The sequence below is a fragment of the Tursiops truncatus genome, chromosome 6 (genome assembly GCF_011762595.2).
Source record: "Tursiops truncatus isolate mTurTru1 chromosome 6, mTurTru1.mat.Y, whole genome shotgun sequence".
Taxonomy (NCBI): Eukaryota; Metazoa; Chordata; class Mammalia; order Artiodactyla; family Delphinidae; genus Tursiops; species Tursiops truncatus.
In genome coordinates, this window is record NC_047039.1 from 84,973,559 (window position 1) to 84,997,145 (window position 23,587).

A 23,587-nucleotide genomic window follows, 5' to 3' on the forward strand; every position below is an offset into this window, starting at 1 on the left:
GCAGAGGGAGGAACACTCCCAAACTCATTCTACGAGGCCACCATCACCCTGATACCAAAACCAGACAAAGATGTCACAAAGAAAGAAAACTACAGGCCAATATCACTGATGAACATAGATGCAAAAATCCTCAACAAAATACTAGCAAACAGAATCCAACAGCACATTAAAAGGATCATACACCATGATCAAGTGGGGTTTATGCCAGGAATGCAAGGATTCTTCAATATGCGCAAATCAATCAATGTGATACACCATATTAACAAACTGAAGGAGAAATACCATATGATCATCTCAATAGATGCAGAGAAAACTTTAGACAAAATTCAACACCCATTTATGATTAAAACCCTCCAGAAAGCAGGCATATAGGGAACTTTCCTCAACATAATAAAGGCCATATATGACAAACCCACAGCCAACATCATCCTCAATGGTGAAAAACTGAAACCATTTCCACTAAGATCAGGAACAAGACAAGGCTGCCCACTCTCACCACTATTATTCAACGTAGTTTTGGAAGTTTTAGCCACAGCAATCAGAGAAGAAAAAGAAATAAAAGGAATCCAAATTGGAAAAGAAGTAAAGGTGTCACTGTTTGCGCATGACATAACACTATTCATAGAGAATCCTAAAGGTGCTACCAGAAAACTACTAGAGCTAATCAATGAATTTGGTAAAGTAGCAGGATACAAAATTAATGCACAGAAATCTCTAGCATTCCTATACACTAATGATGAAAAATCTGAAAGTGAAATTAACACTCCCATTTACCATTGCATCAAAGAGAATAAAATATCTAGGAATAAACCTACCTAAGGAGACAAAAGACTTGTATGCAGAAAATTATAAGACACTGATGAAAGAAATTAAGGATGATACAAACAGATAGAGAGATATACCATGTTCTTGAATTGGAATAATCAACATTGTAAAAATGACTCTACTATCCAAAGCAATCTACAGATTCAATGCAATCCCTATAAAACTACCACTGGCATTTTTCACAGAACTAGAACAAAAAATTTCACCATTTGTACGGAAACACAAAAGGCGCCCAAATAGCCAAAGGAATCTTGAGAAAGAAGAATGGAGCTGGAGGAATCAGGCGCCCTGACTTCAGACTATACTACAAAGCTACAGTAATCAAGACAGTATGGTAGTGGCACAAAAACAGAAATATAGATCAATGGAACAGGATAGAAAGCCCAGAGAGAAACCCACGCATATATGGTCCCCTTATCTTTGATAAAGGAGGCAAGAATATACAGTGCAGAAAAGACAGCCTCTTCAATAAGTGGTGCTGCTAAAACTGGACAGGTACATGTAAAAGTATGAAATTAGAACACTCCCTAACACCGTACATAAAAATAAACTCAAAATGGATTAAAGACCTATATGTAAGGCCAGACACTATCAAACTCTTAGAGGAAAACATAGGCAGAACACTCTGTGACATAAACCACAGCAAGATCCTTTTTTACCCACCTCCTAGAGAAATGGAAAGAAAAATAAACAAATGGGACCTAATGAAACTTCAAAGCTTTTGCACAGCAAAGGAAACCATAAACAAGACAAAAAGACAACCCTCAGAATGAGAGAAAATATTTGCAAATGAAGCAAGTGACAAAGGATTAATCTCCAAAATTTACAAGCAGCTCATGAAGCTGAATATCAAGAAAACAAAGAACCCAACTCAAAAATGGGCAGAAGACCTACATAGACATTTCTCCAAAGAAGATATACAGTCTGCCAACAAACACATGAAAGAATGGTCAACATCATTAATCATTAGAGAAATGCAAATCAAAACTACAATGAGATATCATCTCACACCGGTCAGAATAGCCATCATCAAAAAATCTACAAACAATAAATGCTGGAGAGGGTGTGGAGGAAAGGGAACCCTCTTGCACTGTTAGTGGGAATGTAAATTGATACAGCCACTAAGGAGAACAGTATGGAGGTTCCTTAAAAAACTAAAAATAGAACTGCCATATGACACAGCAATCTCACTACTGGGCATATACTCTGAGAAAACTGTAATTCAAAAAAGTCATGTACCAAAATGTTCACTGCAGCTCTATTTACAATAGCCAGGACATGGAAGCAACCTAAGTGTCCATCAACAGATGAATGGATAAAGATGTGGCACATATATACAATGGAATATTACTCAGCCATAAAAAGAAATGAAATTGAGTTATCTGTAGTGAGATGGATGGACCTAGAGTCTATCATACAGAGTGAAGTAAGTCAGAAAGAGAAAAACAAATACCGTATGCTAACACATATATATGGAATCTTAAAAAAAAAAAAAAAAGTCATGAAGAACCTACAGGCAAGACGGGAATAAAAACACAGATCTACTGGAGAATGTACTTGAGGATATGGGGAGTGGAAAGGGTAAGCTGTGACAAAGTGAGAGAGTGTCATGGACATATATACACTACCAAATGTAAAATAGATAGCTAGTGGAAAGCAGCTGCATAGCACAAGGAGATCAGCTCAGTGCTTTGTGACCACCTAGAGGGGTGGGATAAGGAGGGTGGGAGGGAGGGAGACGGAAGAGGGAAGAGATATGGGAACATACATATAACTGATTCACTTTGTTATAAAGCAGAAACTAACACACCATTGTAAAGCAACTATATTCCAATAAAGATGTTAAAAAAAAAAGTATATGTACAAGGTGGGGTTCACTGGAGTATTGTTTATATGTGCAAAACATAGAACCAATCTGTATGTTCAGGATGAATTAAATAGCGTGTATCTTTCAATGAAGAATCAAGCAGTAATTCAAAATGACTCTGGAGAAATATACTTATTAACAAAACACATACATATTTTAAGAGAGAAGTAATAAACCAATATGTATTGTATTATACAAAACCACTTTTGTAAAAATACATATTTTAGGTGTCAATAATTATCATCACCATGTGAAAGTTTTTTTAAATTCTGGTTATCTGTGTTTTCTAATGTTTCTACAATTAACTTGTGCGTTGTATGTGTGTAATTAAAAACAAGTGTAACAAGAAAAAAAATTAATTTTTAAAAAAAGACAAAGTGGAATGACTTCTGAGTAGGAAGGCGTTTTATGGCACACACTCAAAAAACTAGAAAAGTCAAATTAAAAAATAACATAAAAGCAAAAAACTGGCAACAATTTAAAATCCAGTAATAGAATATTGGTTGAATAATTATGTAACATGCATTTATGGAATAATATGCTATTAATCAAATCTATTATTCTTAAGACTATTTAAAGATGAATAGAAATACTCATGGTGTGAAGGGGTCACAGGACAGGATGTCATAGCAAATTTTAAAGTACAGGAAAGGAGGTTTTTTTCACTTGTTAATATACAAGAATGTTAGGTGATTATCTGGTGGATGGAAAAGGTATTTTTTCTCTTTCCCAATTTTCTAAAAACAAGTGCTACTTTTATAAATGACACGTTAAAATTAAAAAGAAGAGAGGGAGAAGTTTCTTTTATGCTGCTTGAAATATATACTGTTGTTAAAAAGGAGACAAACCCAAAATGAAGTCATTTGTGCTAAGCCACAGGGCAGCAAACCCAGACAATATCTAACCTCATCATAGACTCGACCTTCCCCAGGAGTGTGACCTTTAATCAGCCAATCTGGAATTTCCTGGTCAGCACTAGGAGGTAATCCAGATAGACCCTATCCATTCCCCTTGAAGAGGGTGATCTTGCCTAAAACAATGCATTTTTGCTAGTAATTTCCTTTTTTCTGCTTCCTCTCTGCCTTTAAAAACCTTTCCTTTTCTGAAGCTCAACAGAGCAGCTCTCTATTGCTGGAGGGGATGCTGCCTGATTCATGAATCATTTAATAAAGCCAATTAGAATCTTCTAATTAATCAGTTGAATCTTTGTTATTTAGCACTGTTTGTGTAAGACCATCCATTCTACTAACCTGAATCTCTATTTTATTAGTTTTTATGTAAGCATACACACTGAGTTCAACGGCCCAACAGAGTAAAACTGCTAACACTTTTATATAGTAATCATTTAATTTTTTAAAAAGTAAACCTTTTATATGTTTTTAGTTATCTCAGGAAACAAGTTAGCAAACCTAATTTAATCTTTCCAGGAAAACTATAGGTCATTATTCTGATATATTATATTGGGCTGTAAACCAGTGATGCCCTCTAGAGTTATTGATGAATGTGCAGTTTACCTTCCCTACCAGCTAAACGTTCCAGGACTGCGGTTGCAGGGGGCAGTACTTGTCTCCCACCTCAATACTAGCTTCTAGGGTCATGGTACTCAAAACATCATCAGAATAACCTAGGGGCTTTATAGACAATTTCAGGACCCACTTTTGACCTACAGAATCAGAATCTGCATTTAAAAAAGATCCCAAGTGATTCATAAGCACATTAAATTTTGAGAAACTGTTCCAGGTTATGAAGGAGTAATTTCTTTGGCCCTAACATTTACATGAATGCTGGCTTTGCAGCTCTCCACATGAAACCAAGTGCTTTTGCACACTGCCCTCACCATCTCTTACTTCCACCTTGCCCTTTGCACATTTTTCTGTGTCTCCAGATTAGAAGTAAAAGTTGTGTGGGAAACGAGATAATCAAATCCTGTATATAAAATTCAAATGTTTCCACGCTGAACCCATTTCACATAGAAGCAGAAGGGATAAACAGCTCTAATGTTTAAGTTCCAGGGCTCCAAACACTTTGACATTCCAGGTACTTCTGAAGTTCTTCAATGTAGAGGTTATTGAAAATCTAATTGTCCACTGATGACATTTATAGGGCATGACCATACTGTAACTTATTTTTCTAATAAACATACCAGAATTTATATATCCAACTAATTTCTTCCCTCTTCAAAGGAGTCACCCTAGAAAAGAAAATAAATACAATTTCCTTTGTTTAAAACCTATCACTTTTCTTTCAGAATTATCTGCAGTGAAGATAAAAGCAATTCCTTCTTCTTGTGTCATTACTCTCTAGCCATATCTAAAGTCTGAAAAAGAATAATTACTAATTTTATCACTTTCTCATTTTTTATCATTCAGAATCATCTGGTTAGCTCACTATTTGAGTAATTTCCACAAATTAGGTACATGAAAGTCTGCAGACTTATCACCCTAGTGGATACTCATAAGTACTCAAGGCCACTTTTTAAAAGTTACAGAAAAGAAAAAGGGTTTGAAATAAACACCATCTCCTTTGAAGAGAATATTCATTTAGGTATAGAACCTGTTCTATCTTTTACCAAAATAACACATATTCTAACTTTTTCATTTATAATACTTAAATTAAGAAAATGACAAGGCAGAAAAGCAAATTTCACATTAAAAAATTACAAACACACTTTAAGAAATCTACTTTAATTCCAAGAGATTAATCTAGATTGAACAGTATTATTTCCTACTATTTCTACTTATACAGTAAAGCGAATATTGAAACAACTTTCATAATACACGACACAGATTTGTTTCTTTTATAAATGTTACCTTATTTGTTATGTAATATATATTTTCATAAATTATTAATGACCTGGTTCCATTTAAAAAAAGTTTCAGCAAATGTGAAAAGAAAATATTTGTCGATTCATGATGATTAAAAAAAAGGGAGACGATACATCCTTCCATAGGAAAAAGTGGATTTACAGACCAGTTCTGACAGCATTTCACATGGTAAAGTATCAAAATGTCTGATAAGCAGCCCCCTTCTCAGGTGGAAAAAAAATTATTTCAACGTGTTCCTCCTTTAAACTGCTCAGTAACCCCAAGTGATTTTTAAATTGGGAGGCAGATTACTGGCAATAAGTTCGTCAAATTTAGATCTATCCTGAACAGGCACATTATAGAAATCAAGAACATCTCTGACCCTGCACATCTGGTGAAGCCTGGAGTTAGGCACTGCATGGCCCAAGTCATCAGCTAAACGTGCCAAGAAGCTGAACTTCAGATGAATATCTTCCAGGGAGATGTCCTGCCAATTGTTAGGAACAGATGAACCAAAAACTTCTTTGACATGAGATTCCAAACGACTGTGGAGATCTTCCGGTGGTATGTATGTTCGGCTTCGTAAGGGTGGACACACCAGAATAGGTTCTTTCTTCACCTCTTCTACTGTCTCAGCCACCACTGGCTGTTTCTCTTTTCTGGAATGATCAAAAACAAATACGTGAATCTTTAGTTCACTGCATTAAAGAAGCTGACCAACAGAAGACCTAATTTTGCCCATCAATCTAAATCAATATACTGCACACTTACTACTCTTCTGGGCAGTGTTGAGAGAAGAGTCAGATAGGCCCCTGCCCTTGGAAGTTTATAGTTGAACTAAACTGCCACAAAGAGAAGACAAAAACTAATTTCAGATTTTACATGCTATAAGAATTCCCAAGAATGGGTGAAGAAGGTAAATCCTCTGGGATTTCCGGTCCTCCCAGATCCAAACCCAATCTACCTCTCTAACCTCATCTCCCACTAATCTCCTATATACATTCTATGCATTACCCAAACTAAACTACTTTCTGTTTCCCACTTTCCTGATATCACATGTTAGCTCAAGTTATATCCTATCTGAAATAACTATCTTTCATCTCCACTTATAGAAATCTGATTTATCCTTTAAGTCCTGGGACAACACTCTTCTCTCGCAAGCTTTACTCGAGTTCCCCAATCAAGTATAACTGTAAGCTTCTCTGGTCTCTCATAGTACTTTTTTTAAATTGAAGTATGATTGATTTACAACATCATGTTAGTTTCAAGTGTACAGTACAGTGATTGTTTTATATATATATTCTCTTTCAGATTCTTTTCCTTATAGGTTGTTACAAAATAGAATTCCCTGTGCTATACATTACATCCTTGTCAGTTACCTATTTTATATATAGCAGTGTGTATATGTTAATCCCAACCTCCTAATTCATCCCTCTCCCTCACTTTCCCCTTTGGTAACCATAAGTTTGTTTTCTATGTCTGTAGGTCTATTTCTGCTTTGTAAGTAAGTTCATCTGTATCCTTTTTTTTTTAAGATTCCACATATATCAGAGCACTATATATTGCTCTCAGAGCATACTGCATCATACCTGAATTTTAATTTTATTTACATTCTACTTCTCTTACTAGATCAGGGTTTCTCAGCCCAAACATTATTGACATTTTGGACAATTCTTTGTTGTGGGAAGCTATCCTGTTCACTGCAGTTGCTCAGCAGCATCCCTGGCCTCTACCCACTAAATGCCAGTAGCATTCCTGTCCTCCAGTCATAATAACCAAAAGACATGGTCAAATGTCCCCTGGTGGGCAAAACTGTCCCCAGTTAAGAACCACTGTGCCAGATTATAAACTCCTGAAAACAGAGATCTGTTTATTGATTTTGGGGTCCTTTAAAACTGCTTGTGTAACTAGTACTGAGTACATGGGCCAATGTGAAGGAATCTGTCTTGACACATTATTTCAGTGCTTATATGTTCATAAACTAACTCCTGTCTTCTATGGAGTTGGCATCTGATTGGAATTGATCATCCCTACAGAAATTGGAGGGTACCAGAAATGAACAATGTCTAGTCAAGAAAATCGTTTGTAACACTATTCCTCTGTGCCTACTCAAAGACTCTTCCAGCTATTTATCCCTCTTTCTGCATCAATTCTTTACCAATTTCTCCCTATCTACTAGAGTATCCCCATGACACACAAATATGCTGTAGGATCTCCCATCTTTAAAGGAAATTCTCCCCAGATTGCATGTTCCACTCCAGCTTCCTTTATAACAAAACTTCCCAAAAGAGTTGACTATGCTTATAGTCTCTACTTCCTCACCTCCCATTTTCTCCTCAAACTACTCCAGTCACATCTCATCATAATGAAACGTAATCTATTCCTTTCATCTCAGTAATCTCTTATACCGCATACCTCATCTTATTGCACTTCGCAAATATTGTGTTTTTTTAAAAGCTTAACGTCTGTGGCAACCCTGCATCAATCAAGTCTACAGGTGCCATTTTTCCAACAGCATTTGCTCACTTCGTGTCTGTCACATTTTGGGAATTCATGCAATACTTCAAACTTTTTTATTATTATATTTGTTATGGTGATGACCAATGATCTTTGACTTACTATTGTAACTGTTTTGGGGTGTCACAAACCATGCTGATACAGACAACAAACTTGATTGATAAATGCTGTGTGTGTCCTGACTGCTCCACCAACTGGTTGTTACCTGGTCTCTCTCCCTCTCCTTGACCTCCCTATTCTGAGTCACAACAATACTGAAATTCCGCCAATTAGTAACGCTTCATCAGCCTATAAGTGTCCAAGTGAAAGGAATAGTTGCACATCTTTTACTTTAAATCAAAAGCTAGAATGATTAAGCTGAGTGAGGAAGGCATGTTGAAAGCCAAGATAGGCTGAAAGCTAGGCCTCTTGGCCAAACAGTTAGCCAAATTGTGAATGCAATGAAAAAGTTCTTGAAGGAAATTAAAAGTGTTACTCTAGTGAACACACAAATGTTAAAAAAGCAAAACAGCCTTATTGCTGATGTGGAGAAAGTTTTAGAAGTCTGGATAGAAGATCAAACCAGCCACAATAGTCCCCTAAGTCAAAGCCTAATCCAGAGCAAGGCCCCAACTCTATTCAATTCTATGAAGGCTGAGAAAGGTGAGGAAGCTGCAGAAGAAAAGTCTGACACTAGCAGAGTCTGGTTCATGAGGCTTAAGGAAAGAAGCTGTCCCCATAACATAAAAGTGCAGGGTGAAGCAGCAAGTAGAAGTTGCAGCAAGTTATCCAGAAAATCTAGCTAAGATAATGAAGGTGGCTATACTAAAACGACTGATTTTCCATGTAGACAAAACAGCCTTCTTTCAGAAAATGTCATCTAGGACTTTCATAGCTAGAGAGGAGAAGTCAATGCCTGGCTTCAAAGCTTCAAAGGACAGGCTGACTCTTGCTAGAGACTCATGTAGCTGGTGACCTGAAGTTAAAACCAATGCTCATTTACCATTCTGAAAATGCTAGGGCCCTTAAGAATTATGCTAAATCTACTCTGCTTGTGCTCTATAAAAGGAACAACAAAGCCTGGAAGACAGTACATCTGTTTACAACATGGTTTACTGTATATTTGAAGCCCACCGTTGAGACCTACTGCTCAGAAAAAAAGATTCCTTTCAAAATATTACTGCTCACTGACAATGCAACTGGTCACCCAAGAGCTCCCTGATGGAGATGTACACGATTAATGCTGTTTTCATGTGTGCTAACACAACATCCATTCTGCAGTCCACGGAGCAAGGAGTAATTTTTACTTTCAAGACTTATTATTTCAGAAATACATTCTGTAAGGCTACAGCTGCCATAGATAACGATTCCTCTGATGGATCTGGTCAAAGTCATTTGAAGACCTTCTGGAAATAATTCATCATTCTAGAAGCCGTTAAGAATATTCGTTAAAAAAAAAGAATATTCGTGATTCATGGGAAGAGGTAAAATATCAACATAAACAGGAGTTTGGAAGTTTCTAACCCTCACAGATGACTTTCAGGGGTTTAAGACATCAGTGAAGAAGTAATTGCAAATGCAGTAGAAATAGCAAGAGAACTAGAATTAGAAGTGGACCCTAAAGATGTAACTGAATTGCTGAAATCTCATGATAAAACCCCATCATCGAAGAGTTGCTTCTTATGGATAAGCAAAGAAAATAGTTTCTTGGGATGGAATCTACTCGGGCTAAAGATACTGTGACGATTGTTGAAAAGACAACAAAGGATTTAGAACGTTACAAAAACTTAGTTGATAAAGAAGGCGTAGAGTTTGAGAGAATTGATTCCAATATTGAAAGACGTTCTACTGTGGGTAAGATGCTATCAAACAGAATTGCATGCTACAGAAAAATCATCATTCAAGGAAGAGTCAATCAATGCCGCCAACTTTGCTGTCTTATACTAAGAAATTGCAAGACACCCCAACCTTCAGCAACCACCACCCTGAACTATCATCAGCCATCAACATCAAGGCAAGACCCTCCACCAGCAAGAAGATTATGACTCTCTGAAGGCTCAGATGATGGTTAGCATTTTTAGCAATAAAGTATTTTTTTTAACTAAGGCATGTATATTGTTTTCTTAGACATAATGCTATTGCACATTAAACACACTACAGTACAGTGTAAGCATAACTTTATGTGCACTGGGAAACCAAAAAATTTGTATAACATGCTTTGAGAGCCTCACTTTATTACCGTGGTCTGAAAACAAACCTCAGTACCTCCAAGATACACGCCTGTGCTCTAGTTTTCTTCATAATTTACCACTTTCTGAAATTATATTTGTGCATTTTTTCCTCCACCATTACATATGCTCTATGAAGACAAAGATTTAGTCTGTCTTATTAACAACTGTATCCCTCACACCTAGATGCCCAGCATATTGTAGACACTCTAGAAATACTTGTTGAATGAGCGAACGAAACAAACTTGAAGGAGATTTGAGAGATAATAATAAATATTAACCAAAATAGAGGGGAAGCTAATAAATGCATAAGCTGATGATAAAAACCCTTTTGCATTGAAGGAGTTTTTGTTTGAAATCTAAGAGGGCATATATCGGAACCCTAAGGTTCCTACAAATTTTGATGTCCTAACACTGAGTCAAATAGACTTACCTTTACAAAACTTCACATGGTATTGTGGGAAAAGCAGTAGATGGGGAGTTAAGAGGCCTGGGTTCCAGATCCAGCTCTGTCATAAACTTACTTTCTGACTTTTAGCAAAATACTCCCTTTCTGTGCGGCCTCAGTTTTCTCTTGCCCAGAGTACTTACGCTTTGAGAAGGGATTTTGTTTCCGCTGCTGTATCCTACTTAGAGAAATACTGGGCCAGGACACCTGTCTAAAAACCATTTGCTGAGTGAATCAATGAACGAACAAAATGAGGAGATTGCACTTCATCTCTGAATCTTGCTTGTGAAGAAATATACCCCGCAAATGAATTTAGTTCATCGAGTACTTTTCACATTCATGTTCCTGGGCTGCTCGTCCCAAATGAGTCACTTGTTTCCCGACACCACACTACACTCTGGAACACACGGCAGTACGGTTTACTCAATAAATTAACGAGTGAAGTGGAAGGGTAAGGGGTTCTAAGATGAGTAAACTGACGCCGGTTTACGGTTCTAAGATGAGTAAACTGACGCCGAAAGAAGTGACGGGACCCCACCGCTCGCGGAAACCGGCGCTGAAGCTTCTGAGCTCAGAACCCTAACTCACTTTCCTGCCCCTTCCCTGGTGGCGCAGGACCAGGGTCCCGTCTTAGTTCATCCTTCTCAGTTTCTCTCCTTACTTTCCGTTAGCATGACCCACGGTCTAACCTTCCACTCTACCTGAATCGAGACCAAAAACCTCTGCGTGGCGCCCCTGAGACTATCCACGTGAAGCTTCTTCTGGCAACGCCGCACACCCAGAGACCCGCCATGTTCCATGAGAGCTTCAGGACAGAGCTCCGCCCCCAGCCGGCTGTGACGCCGCAAGATCAGCCAATCAAATGTAAGCTTAGTGGCAAGTGTTCCCTTTTTTCCTCGGTTAAGACTCACGAGCGGCTCCCTCACCCTTTGCACTCAGGGAAGTGTAGTTCGGTAGCCGTTGCCGGGGGAGGCTGGACCCAGGAGCTCTCTCGTAGCATGACGGGAGTTGTAGTTGAGGGGCGCCCCGGGAACGTTCCGGGTGACGCCTTCTGGTCCGGGGGCGGGAGAGCATAGCGTTCTTTGGCTGAAAGCAGCAGGAACTGGCAACCGGGAGGAGGCTCTAGCGAGGCCTGAAAGCGGCGCAGCCAGGCAGGGGAGGGGTTTCGGGGTGGGGGCGGCCAAGTGGCGCATCTGACATGCTGCTGGGGTCGTGACCGCTCGGGGTCCGAGGCAGGACCTGGCCAGATCCAGCCTGGAGGCCTCGCCTTCTTCGGGCCTAATCTTCAGCGGCCGGGTAGGCCTTGCCAGAGGCTCCTTTTCGTGCGGCCACCCCGGATTCCTGCCCTGATTTTCTGTCCGAGAGATGGCCTCGCCTAGCCCCCCGCCAGAGCCAAAGGTAAGTCGCCCCTCCGGGTATCCCCGTTCTCTCGCCGTTCCCGAGCTAGGCCGCGCCACCGCCCCCCCATCTCTCGGGTCGCGGTCTTGAGGGCCAGCGCGGTGCAGTGAAGTACCCCCTGATACACTGGGGCGCCGTTCGCGATCAAACTGACCACTGGCTCCGTTTTTCAAAAGTGACTTGATAAATCAGCTAAAGAAAATTGGTAATGCTCCAAACTATCGTTTTCATTTACGAGTGTTTCCAGGTGAGGTATCTTTTTTGATCCTCCCCTGTGTCTCCTACACCTGCCGAGATGCCTGGACCCAAAGTAGACGCTTGGAGAAATCTGAATTGAAACGGGTCTCAAGGCAGTGCTTGTAGAGAATCGAGTGGGGCAATAAGGTGCAGGAAAGTTGGGAAGGCCTTGGGGCAGCTTACTAAAATTCAAATACTAGGGCATAATGAGTAAATCAGAAAGCCTTATCCTTAGGTTCCTCAATACAGAGGACAAAGATCCAGCTCAGTTATCCTCTAATTTGATGTGCTTGTCTGAATTCTGTCGGTTCCCAGAATTGGGCCCCATTTGGAACTCTTAGTATCATGTTCCTCCTAGCCTACCGGGCCCTGACAAGTGATTGTTTCTGCTACTTTCAGTGGTAGAATTGTCCTTGAGACAAGAACTGACTACAGAAATCATACTGTTTCAGGGGTTGCTGACATTTGAGGATGTGGCTGTGTTTTTTACCCAGGAGGAGTGGGATTATCTGGATCCAGCTCAGAGAAGCCTGTATAAAGATGTCATGATGGAGAATTATGGAAACCTGGTCTCACTGGGTAAGAATCTGCTGTTTCTCTGATGAAAATATCTAAGAAACTATAAGAAATCAGAACACTTGAACTAGCACCGTACCAAACTGATTTGTTCCAAAGTTCTGATTCAAACCTTTCAGCCATGAATTGTTTCCATGACTCTCATCCCTACCGTTCTTGCAATGACCAAAATACAAGCTTTTCTGGCTTCCTATCTTCGTAATCTCATTCCCATATTGCTCTGTACTTTCCCTCCTGGCTCATCCTCCCACTGCTTTCCTCCCACCCCTTTTCACTCTGCCTTCTGGAGCCCCTGTTCCTCTTCACATAATGTTCCCTACCCCTCCTGGCCTTAACTGAAACCTGGCACTTTCCCAAGGACACCACTTCTCTGGCAGGGGCTGCTTATTCTCCTACATCCTCTTCCTTCCTCTCATCCTTTGTCTCAAGGCTGAAAGGGAAAAATAATTGTTCTCCTAACTTTTCAGTGCTGTTCCCAAAGCATTCGTCTTCCACCTTCAAACACAGTTTCTCTCTTTTGAGGTCTCAGCTGTCTTGCCCTACCCTCTCAATTCCTTTTCACTATCATCTGTCAGCTTTTTTTGGTTCCTCACATAGATTTTGTCACATTTCAGAATCTTCTCTTTGCTAACCCATACCATCGATCATGCTGTCATTACTTCAGCCTCACTGTATCTTGACCATATTGTCTTCAGGGACCCTGCTTTCCATTTTTATTCAGCACCTCACATCAATGATCCTACCCTCAATTTTGTCATTACAGGCAAATCTTAAACCCCAATATCTTATACTTTGACCAATATCTTGTTTTTATTCAGGCAGTAGATGTTTATCGACTATAACTAAACAGGGGTTACCAAAACAGACATGATCTCTGCCCACGTGGAGCTTACTGTAAATTCTTACCTGTCTACTTTTCCTACCAAACCTATTCTTTTTTTTCCTTTAATAATTTATTTATTTTTGTTTGCATTGGGTCTTCGTTGCTGTGGGTGGGCTTTCTCTAGTTGCAGTGAGCAGGGACTCCTCTGTTGCAGTGCGTGGGCTTCTCATTGCGGTGGCTTCTCTTGTTGCGGAGCACGGGCTCTAGGTGTGTGGGCTTCAGTCGTTGTTGCACACGGGTTCAGTAGTTGTGGCTCGTGGGCTCTAGATCACAGGCTCAGCAGTTGTGGCACATGGGCTTAGTTGCTCCGTGGCATGTGGGATCCTCCTGGATCAGGGATCAAACCCGTGTCCCCTGCATTGGCAGGCGGAGTCTTAACCGCTGTGCCACCAGGGAAGTCCAAACCTATTTATTCTTAATCTTTCCTGTTCCTTGACTTCTTTTTTCCCCCAGGCTCTCGACTGCCTCCTGACTTCACCTCCTTATCTAATCCATGGACCTATATATAAAATGATCACCAGCATGCTCTCTTGCCACCTTGTCATTATGTTCTACCCATTCTGCAAACTTCAAATCCTGTACTGATTATAAAATCTGCCTTTTCTTTTCTCGTACCTGAGTTGCTAAACACAGCAAGAGAAATTTTTTATCCAAACGGATTGGTGCCCTGTATATATACATGGCTTTTCTTTCTTCTAGTCTCCACTGGGTTTTTACATTTCAGCAAATTTTTTATCATTGATTTGCTCATGCCCCTGTTCCTTTTAGTGACTATTCCAAAAACTTGAGTTTTCCTTGGGTCCATCACTCAGTGGTGGACCTCACCTTCTGTTTCACAGAGAAGATAGTGGCCACTACACATGAACTCTCAAGTTTTCTGCCCCTCATTGCACACTTAAGGTTGCCTGTCTTCTCACATTCTCCAAGAATTTATCAGTCTTTTTTTTTTCTTATAGTTTCAGTCTCTATTCTTTCTCCCCTGGTACCTTTATTCTGATGACAGATATGTTCGTGGCTCTAGAACTCTCCTTTGAGCCACAGTCTCTCTTGCTGCTCCCTGTAACCTACTACTTGTTTGCTTCACAGCCAGATTTTTGTAAGAGTAGTTAAGGTGTGTTCTCTACTTCTTTACCTCCCATTATCTCTAATCCCCTTTTAGTGCCTCTACACCTTGCTCAGTTGTTTAACATTGGTGTGTAATAATCCAATTATCAAATGCAGTAGATTCTTTTTGGACTGTATTTAATTCTCTATAGATATTTGAAACTTTTTATTGCTTCCTTCTATTGCCTTGCATTCTCAGACTTCCTCTCAGACTATATACCTTCTTTGGCAGACCTTATTTACACTCAGGTCATCAGCTACTGCTATGTGATGGTATGTCCCAAATCTTAATCTCTACTTAAGAGAGGCAGTATGGAGCCTAACTGTCCAAGTAAAAAATCCTGATTCCACCACTTACTAGCCTTGTGACTTAACCTTTCTGTGCCTGTTTCTTTTTTTTTAATATAAAATGTAAATAATAATAGCACTTACCTCTTAGGATTATTATGAGCATTAACTCAGTTAATATATGTAAAGCATTTAGGACACTGACCAGCATGTAGTAAGTACAATATAAATGTCAACTGTTATCTTCATCATCATTGTCATTATCTTCTCTGTTGAACTCCAACTTCTTAGTCATCTCCTTTTGAAGACCACATAAATAACTCAGATAATCCACTAAGATCTCAAGGGCCTCCTCTTCAGAATTAAGTACTCCTTTCTCTGTGGTATCTTGTATACGCTTCCATTGTTGAATTTATTTCAGTGTACTATAATCATTATGTTATTTCTCTAAACAGACTGATCTTCAAGAGGACGGTAACTGTATTTTTTTTTCATTTGATTCCTCCAGCACTTAGCACAGAGCCAGGCATGTATTATATGCTTCTTAAATATTTGGGTGACTGAGTGAATATAATTTAAGACTCAATATCTTTTGACAAAATTATTGCATTAGCCTGTAAACTAGCCCTGTGCTTCCAGTCTCCCTTTATTCTAATATGTTCTCTTTACTGCCACCAAAGTGATTTTGTGTTATTAACTGCTTATGACTTTTGGTGATTTCTGACAGCTTAAAGGATAAAAATCTTAATTTTTCGTCCTACATACTAGCACCTCGTTATACAGCCCCTGCCTAGCTTTCTAGCCTCATCTGTTATTTCCAGGATACCACTTCAGTCTCCAGCCATGTCAGGCTAGGTATTTTTTTCCATTTAGCTATGGTATCTCTGAGTCACTGACAGCTTTTTCCACCCATATGGTGCCCTGGTTGATAATACCAGGCAAATGCCCAGCCTTGCCTGTGCCTAGTACTGTAAAATGGCAGTGAGCCCATCTGTGATCTCCTACTTTTAGGCTGTCTTCTTTATTGTAGCTGAAATACAGCTTTTCATCGGTTATTATTTCTCCCCTCACAGCCTGTTCGTCCTCCTCTGTAAACTCTATATCCATCCCCTTGATGAGTGCTCCCTTGATGAGAGATTACAATTATTAAAAACTATTCCATTATAGTGTTTTCCTCCACTTCATCCTGTTGCTCTACTTGACACAACTCATCTAGCTTTGTAATTTTGCCTCTTCAGTCATACCTATCCTTTCTATTTTTCTTTAAAAACTTTAGGAACTATGTTGATGATACAGCTGACAGCTTGATCTCTTAGTTCTTGATCTTTCAATTCTTTCAGCTGAAATAGACTTCTTTGGTTTTAATGACTTATCTCCAGACAACTTGAGCCAGATTGGACCCTGACAGAATTGGGAATTGCTGTACCTGTAAGACCTTAAATTCACTGTTTTCCTCCTTTAATTATAGGCTCTTTCCAATTATTTGTTCAACTACTCATTCATTCGATAAATAACTATAAAGCACTGTGCTAGGCCTAGGAATGCAAGTCCTTCCCCATTCTCTCATTCTTTTACCTAGAAAACTGAGAGGCAACTGTGTACTCTAGAAAAATTAGCTATGACCAGAGGATGGGAACATACAAGCATGGCAGATACCTCAGAAGGTGGTTATAGCTACCAAGCCCAGGTCTAATGGCTAGTCATTTCTAAGCTGCCATGTGTGGAAGCCTAGACTCACTTATTTTACCTGTCTTTCTGTTTGACCTATTTGTTTTCATGCTTGTGCCTCTCTGTTATATTTACTTCAGCAATACATTATATTTCATGTCTGGTAAGATTAAGTCACTCATATTCTCTTTCAGGGTATACAGTTGACCTTTGAACAACACGGATTTGAAATGCTTGAGTTCTCTTATACATTATTTTTTTTCACTAAATACGTAGTACAGTACTACACAGTCTGTGGTTGGTTGAATCCGCGGGTATAGAACCATGGATATGGAGGGCCAACTGTAAAGTTATATATGGATTTTCAACAGTGTGGAGGGTCAGTGCCCCTAACCCTCGTGTTGTTCAAGGGTCAACTGTACTTAACTAGTTTTCTGCATTCTTCTGGTTGAAATTTAGATTACTTGGGGTTTTTTAACTGGCTCGTGGGATTTTTGTTGGAATACAGTTAGGTTTGTTGGTTGGTTTGGGAAGAAATAAGATCCTTATAATGTTGACTCTCTTTAGCAATTTGGTTGACTCTATTTAATTGTCTATGTCCTTTAGAAAAATTGTATGGATTATTTTTATGAATCTTGCACTTCTTGTAGATACATTCCTAGGTTTTATGGGTTTTATTATCATGAAAAGCATATTTTATTTTTCTATAATATTTACTAACTGGTTATTCTTGGTAGTAAGAACCAGTATTTGTTTTATATGTCAGTCCTATTATCACTATTATATTTCATTTAATTCTTTTAGGAATTTTGGGTAGGCATTCATATCATCTGTGAATAATGTAATTTTGTATTATTCCTTTGAGTAAAACCCTGGAACAATATCCACTGGGTAAGCATTATGAAGAAACTTTACCTTCTCAAAAAGAACTTACAATCCAATGGAAAAGACAAAGTTAAAAGTACAGTGTAATAATACTATAATGCAGTCATGGACAAGGGCTGGTGATCAAAAACAGAGCGCTTAAATCATCTATTGGACTAAGTGAAGGCCTTATAGTTGCTTTGCACTGAATCTTAAAGAGAAACCAAGAGTTTCCCAAGTAAACAATGTTAGTGGACATTTCGTAAATGAGATATGCCAAGAAATGGCATAAAAGACTAAAGCACAAGCAATTTGCCCACTTGAAGTGTGAGAGCATGGGTAGGAGGGTGAATTAAAGCTTAAGAGACCTCATGAAGTGCTGAGCATCATTGTGTAAAGGGATTTGATTTGATTTTAGAGATAATGGAGTGCTAGTGAATCTATAGGTGGTGACATGATTAGAATTCCATTTTATGAAGATCTCTCTGGATTCAGTGAAATAGATACAGCCTAAAGACAAGAGCCAAGGATTATTAGATGGCTTTTGCAATAATCCAAGGAAAACAGAGAGAGAAGGCAAATGCTAAAGAGCAGAATCATTGATTTTGGTGATTGATTAATGGTAAGAAAAAGGGAGAAATCTAGGATGATTTCCTGCTTTGGGACTTTAGTGTGATGGATAGTGATGCCTCTCAAGGGAAGATGATTAGAGGTGGAGACAGACATGACAGCAAATGATGATGGTCATGTTAATTGTGAGCTCTTTTTGAGACATTTAAGTGGCAGTATTCAGAGGATGTGTATATAGAGCAAGATAAGGATGTAAACATGGGTAACAATAACCTTAAACAGTTGACAAAGGAAGAAAAATACATGAGGGAAATGTATTAGAAAAGGACAAAGAAAAGAAGTAGGGAGGGACCTAGAATATAATAGCACAGGAACAAAAACAGTGTCAAGAAACAGGAATAGTCCACAGTATCAGATGCTGCTGAGTAAAATAAGGACTAAAAAATGCCCATTGTATTTGTTATTTGAAAGTCATTGGTGATTTAATGAGAAGTTTCTCTAGATTCTGGAAACAGAAATCAGATTTTATAGTAGGTTGTAGAATAGATTGAATGGGAAGAGGTTGGTCATTGAAAACATAGGAAACGGAGAGGTACAGTGTTAAGATTTTTTTCAAAGCTTGGATTTCACCTAGAAAAGGATTTCAGGTTTCAGGATAAAGTTGTATATATTTGTATGTTGGTAGGAAGGTGTCAATGGAGAATACAGATTGAAGAAAGAGGAAGAAATGGTAATAACTGAACAAGTGCCCAGAGGGAAGTGGGATCAAGAGAGAGTAGATGAATTAGCCTTGGATAAGAATGGGATATATCTTCATGTACCACTGAAGGTAATTTTATAGGTAGGAGGTAGAATGGTGAGGGAGTTCTCTCATACTTTTTCATTGAGTGAAAGAAAACACAGTGTACTGAAAGTGAATTTGAGAGAGAGCACTGTAAGTAGACTTAGGCAGAAATAAAGTTTCTTAGGGAAATAAGTTTTTTTGGAATAAAATAATGACTGAAGTAAGTGAAAAGAAACTTCAAAGATGACTCCACAGTTAGAAGACTAGAAAATTGAAAGAAAAGAGGAAGTCTAAAAAGGGAAATTGTTTAGGGCCAAATATAAATTTGGTGGTGATACAATCTTCTCATGGAGTTATCCAACAGGCAGCAAGAGACAGAAAATCAGGAAAGAAGTCAGAGGCAGACTTAAGTGTCCTCTATGCTGCTTTGTTATATCATAGACCATTATGTTATCTTTCTTCCAACGCATGCAAGATTATCATTTCTCAGATGTCATGCAGACTCTCAGTTGGAAATAGATGGTTCCAACTTGTGCCTTATATCTTTAAAGCCATGAGAATTATGTATACTTGAAGATTGTAGTATTTGTGGTAGGTGAAGTCATAAGCTAGCTACCACAGACTGTTCTTTTTCTTAGTTTCTTCCATTAGCTCTAACCATGTTTCTTTTGTTTTTTTTCCTGTTTTTCTATATCATAGAGTCCATGTCACTTCAACCCAGTTTTTAAAAAGCCATTTGTCTCTTGATGTAGGAGCTATTTTACTTAATATTTTCTTTACCATATTATATTCTTTCCCCATTTGTACTTGTCACCCATTCCATTTGGTAGGGGGCTTCTTGCCTTATCTTTAAATCCTAACTCATTATACAATGCCTGGAATGCTTTTGATCACAATAAATAAATTCTTATTAATGAGTGAATTGTTGTTTCCCCTGGTTTTTGTCTTTTATCCTTCTCAGCATCATTTTATGTGTTCTTTTCTGTCAGTTATTTGGTTTATTCACATTCCCATAACGCTACCTCATCCTAAATTTTCCTGAACCGACTGTTTTCTTCCCATGTTATCCTTTCTTCCTTGATAGGCTAGCTTATCCTGCCACTACTTGTTTTACTTCTTTGTTTGCCCATCTTACCTTGCATAATTTGCTGTTGATTTATCAGCCCTTCCTCCTTTCTCCTGCTGATGCATTTTGTGCCTCGTAAACACTCTTTTCATACGCTTTCTCCAAGAAAAACATTTCATCAGATAACTAATACTAAATATTTATATAGCTTGTACTGTTTGCCAGGTAGTTCTAAATGCTTTATATATATGAACTAATGTAACCATCACAAGGATGCTGTGATGTAGTAAACTACATTTTATGCACATAGTAGATCATTTATCTTAATTATCTTATTTTTCTGACAGTTTCTCCTTGCTGGCAAGAGCTAGGCTGATGTTTCTATTTTCCATTTATCATTCCAGATGTTTTGAACAGAGATAAGGATGAGGAGCCAACTGTGAAACAAGAAATTGAGGAAATTGAGGAAGAAGTGGAACCACAGGGTGTAATAGTTACAAGAATCAAAAGTGAAATTGACCAGGATCCTATGGGTAGAGAAACCTTTGAACTTGTTGGTAGGTTAGATAAACAGAGAGGAATCTTCTTATGGGAAATACCAAGGGAATCTTTGACCCAGGAACAAAGAATGTTCAGAGGAAACACTAGCATTATCCGTAAAAGACCAAATTCAGAAGAGAAATGTCATAAATGTGAAGAATGTGGAAAGGGTTTTGTCCGCAAGGCTCATTTCATTCAACATCAAAGGGTCCATACGGGAGAAAAACCTTTTCAATGTAATGAATGTGGGAAAAGTTTCAGTCGCAGTTCATTTGTTATTGAACATCAGAGAATCCACACTGGGGAAAGGCCCTATGAGTGTAATTACTGTGGAAAAACCTTTAGTGTGAGCTCAACCCTTATTAGACATCAGAGAATCCACACTGGAGAGAGACCCTATCAGTGTAACCAATGTAAACAGAGCTTCAGCCAGAGAAGAAGCCTTGTTAAACATCAAAGGATTCACACAGGTGAGAAACCCCATAAATGTAGTGACTGTGGGAAAGCCTTCAGTTGGAAATCACACCTGATTGAACATCAGAGAACTCACACTGGTGAGAAACCCTATCACTGTACCAAATGTAAGAAAAGCTTTAGTCGAAATTCATTACTTGTTGAACATCAGAGAATTCACACTGGGGAAAGACCCCATAAATGTGGTGAATGTGGGAAAGCCTTTAGATTAAGTACATACCTTATACAACACCAAAAAATCCACACTGGTGAGAAGCCTTTTCTTTGTATTGAATGTGGAAAAAGCTTCAGTCGGAGCTCATTCCTTATTGAACATCAGAGGATCCATACAGGTGAAAGACCTTATCAGTGCAAAGAGTGTGGGAAAAGCTTCAGTCAACTTTGCAACCTTACTCGTCATCAGAGAATTCACACAGGGGACAAACCCCATAAATGTGAGGAATGTGGAAAAGCCTTTAGTAGAAGCTCAGGTCTTATTCAGCATCAGAGAATCCACACCAGAGAGAAGACTTATTCATACAATGAAACCAAGGAAAGTTTTGATCCAAATTGCAATCTTATTATACAGCAGGAAGTCTACCCTAAGGAAAAATCTTATAAATGTGATGAATGTGGGAAAACTTTTAGTGTCAGTGCTCATCTAGTACAACATCAAAGAATCCACACTGGTGAAAAGCCCTACCTATGTACTGTATGTGGGAAAAGCTTCAGTCGGAGCTCATTTCTTATTGAACACCAGAGAATCCACACTGGTGAGAGACCCTATCTGTGCAGACAGTGTGGCAAAAGTTTTAGTCAACTCTGTAATCTTATTCGACATCAGGGTGTTCACACAGGTAATAAACCCCATAAATGTGATGAATGTGGGAAGGCCTTTAGCCGGAACTCAGGCCTTATTCAGCATCAGAGAATACATACAGGAGAAAAACCTTATAAGTGTGAGAAGTGCGACAAAAGTTTCAGTCAACAGCGCAGCCTTGTCAACCATCAGAAGATCCATGCAGAGGTGAAAATTCAAGAAACCCACGAATGTGATGCTTGTGGGGAAGCCTTCAATTGCCATATATCTCTTATTCAGCATCAAAAATTGCACACTACATGGATGCAGTAAACATAGAGAAATACTTAAGCTTGGTTTGACTTGAGACCAGCTACCCAAGTGCAGTTTCAGTATGGCTCAACGTGAGTCAAGATTTAGTGATAAAGCAGGTTCTCTTTGGCCTCAGGCAAATGGTTTCTAAAGGTTCTGTGAATAATAGACAGCTGCCCACAGGCAGTTGAAGATTTCCATTACTCTTTGTTTTGACGATCATAGAGAAGGACTCAATAATTTAAGCATCTTTCTTTTACAAATCTTTCAGCAGAGAGGTTAAACCCAGGTTCAGAGCACTTAGTTATAATTAATAAAGGGAGAAGAACAAAGTTACATTGGCATAAGGGAGTTGGAAGCAGCTGATGTTAGAAAACTAGCATAATTGCTCAGAGTCCTCTGGCACCATAATATATGGTGGTTCTTTCAGTTCCATGACATGTTTGGCTATGCATGCCAAGTCCAATAATTAAGCATATGCTTAAGTTTTCAAGGAAACAAACCCCCCATTTTTTAAAAAACTGGCATCCAAAGCTTTTGTCATTGTCTAATCCAGTTGTTTGGCATGTGGGTTAAAGGCAGTTCCAATGCCATGTGGTTCCCAGATCTGTGAAATGAGTGGACCATTAATTTTACATATAAAGTAAATGTACAGATTATGTAATTAACAAACCTAGCAAAGGTGTTACCAAGGAGCCTTTGGGAGTGCCTTTTCTTTTTCCCCAAGATGGGCCCAAAAAGGTGGAGGAAGACACTGTTCTTTTTGTGCCCTCCAATCTGTGAAAGATATTTGTAGTCCTAGACAAATTAAATCTTATTCCTCCATTACCAGTAGCATGTGAAAGTGTAAATATTTTGATTACCAAGAGTTGGAAATAAAAAGACCTGGAGTCTATGCTAGGAAGCTGAGATATTTTGGTATTGCTTTGATTTTTATGGTAACTAGACTTTGCATGCAATTTTAAAATCTTTATTTCTGGTTCTAGGGCTTCCTTAGTTAATGGTTATTATAAACCTATTCATCTCTTCTAATCATTAAACCTGTTTTGTTTTTTGCTTTGTGTAAGAGTTATTTGTTACTCTAGTGTAAAATCTATCCTGTCAAATATATTACAGCATTTAAAAGTTAGAATCAAGGATTTAAAGGAAACTGCTCTCACTTGTTCTACCTCTGACTTGTTATCTTTTCTGGGATAGTTCAATTAAGGTTAAATCCAGGTTCTTTAGTTCCTGAGTATATAATTCCAAATCACCAGGACTCGGTAATTCTAATTTCCTAATAGTTTAAGCAAAAGACCTCACTTTCAACTATAACCTAGACATTCTAAACATCACCTCCAAACTTTCATCTTCCCATCTCTGAGTATGTGCGTATGT

At 38.7% G+C, this 23,587-nt stretch overlaps 2 protein-coding genes across 4 annotated transcripts; one reads left to right on the forward strand and one right to left on the reverse strand.

Annotated features, from left to right (window-relative positions):
• Positions 1-5,360: 5,360 nt before the first annotated feature.
• Positions 5,361-11,509, reverse strand: MRPL50 (mitochondrial ribosomal protein L50). Its single transcript, XM_004323198.4, has 2 exons — positions 11,370-11,509; positions 5,361-6,155 (listed from the first exon to the last, which is right to left on the reverse strand). The coding sequence occupies exons 1-2, from the start codon at positions 11,459-11,461 to the stop codon at positions 5,768-5,770; spliced, it is 480 nt and encodes a 159-aa protein (XP_004323246.1). The 5' UTR covers positions 11,462-11,509; the 3' UTR covers positions 5,361-5,767.
• Positions 11,510-11,655: 146 nt separating this feature from the next.
• On the forward strand, positions 11,656-23,271 carry ZNF189 (zinc finger protein 189). Of its 3 annotated transcripts, none has more exons than XM_019949095.3 (3): positions 11,656-12,066; positions 12,756-12,882; positions 20,511-23,271. In XM_019949095.3, the coding sequence occupies exons 1-3, from the start codon at positions 12,034-12,036 to the stop codon at positions 22,229-22,231; spliced, it is 1,881 nt and encodes a 626-aa protein (XP_019804654.1). In that variant the 5' UTR covers positions 11,656-12,033; the 3' UTR covers positions 22,232-23,271. The 3 variants fall into 3 exon arrangements, with proteins under 3 accessions (XP_019804654.1, XP_019804655.1, XP_019804656.1); XM_019949096.3 differs by having other exon boundaries at positions 11,657-12,066; positions 12,798-12,882; XM_019949097.3 differs by having other exon boundaries at positions 11,657-12,066; positions 12,801-12,882.
• The last annotated feature ends 316 nt before the right edge of the window (positions 23,272-23,587 follow it).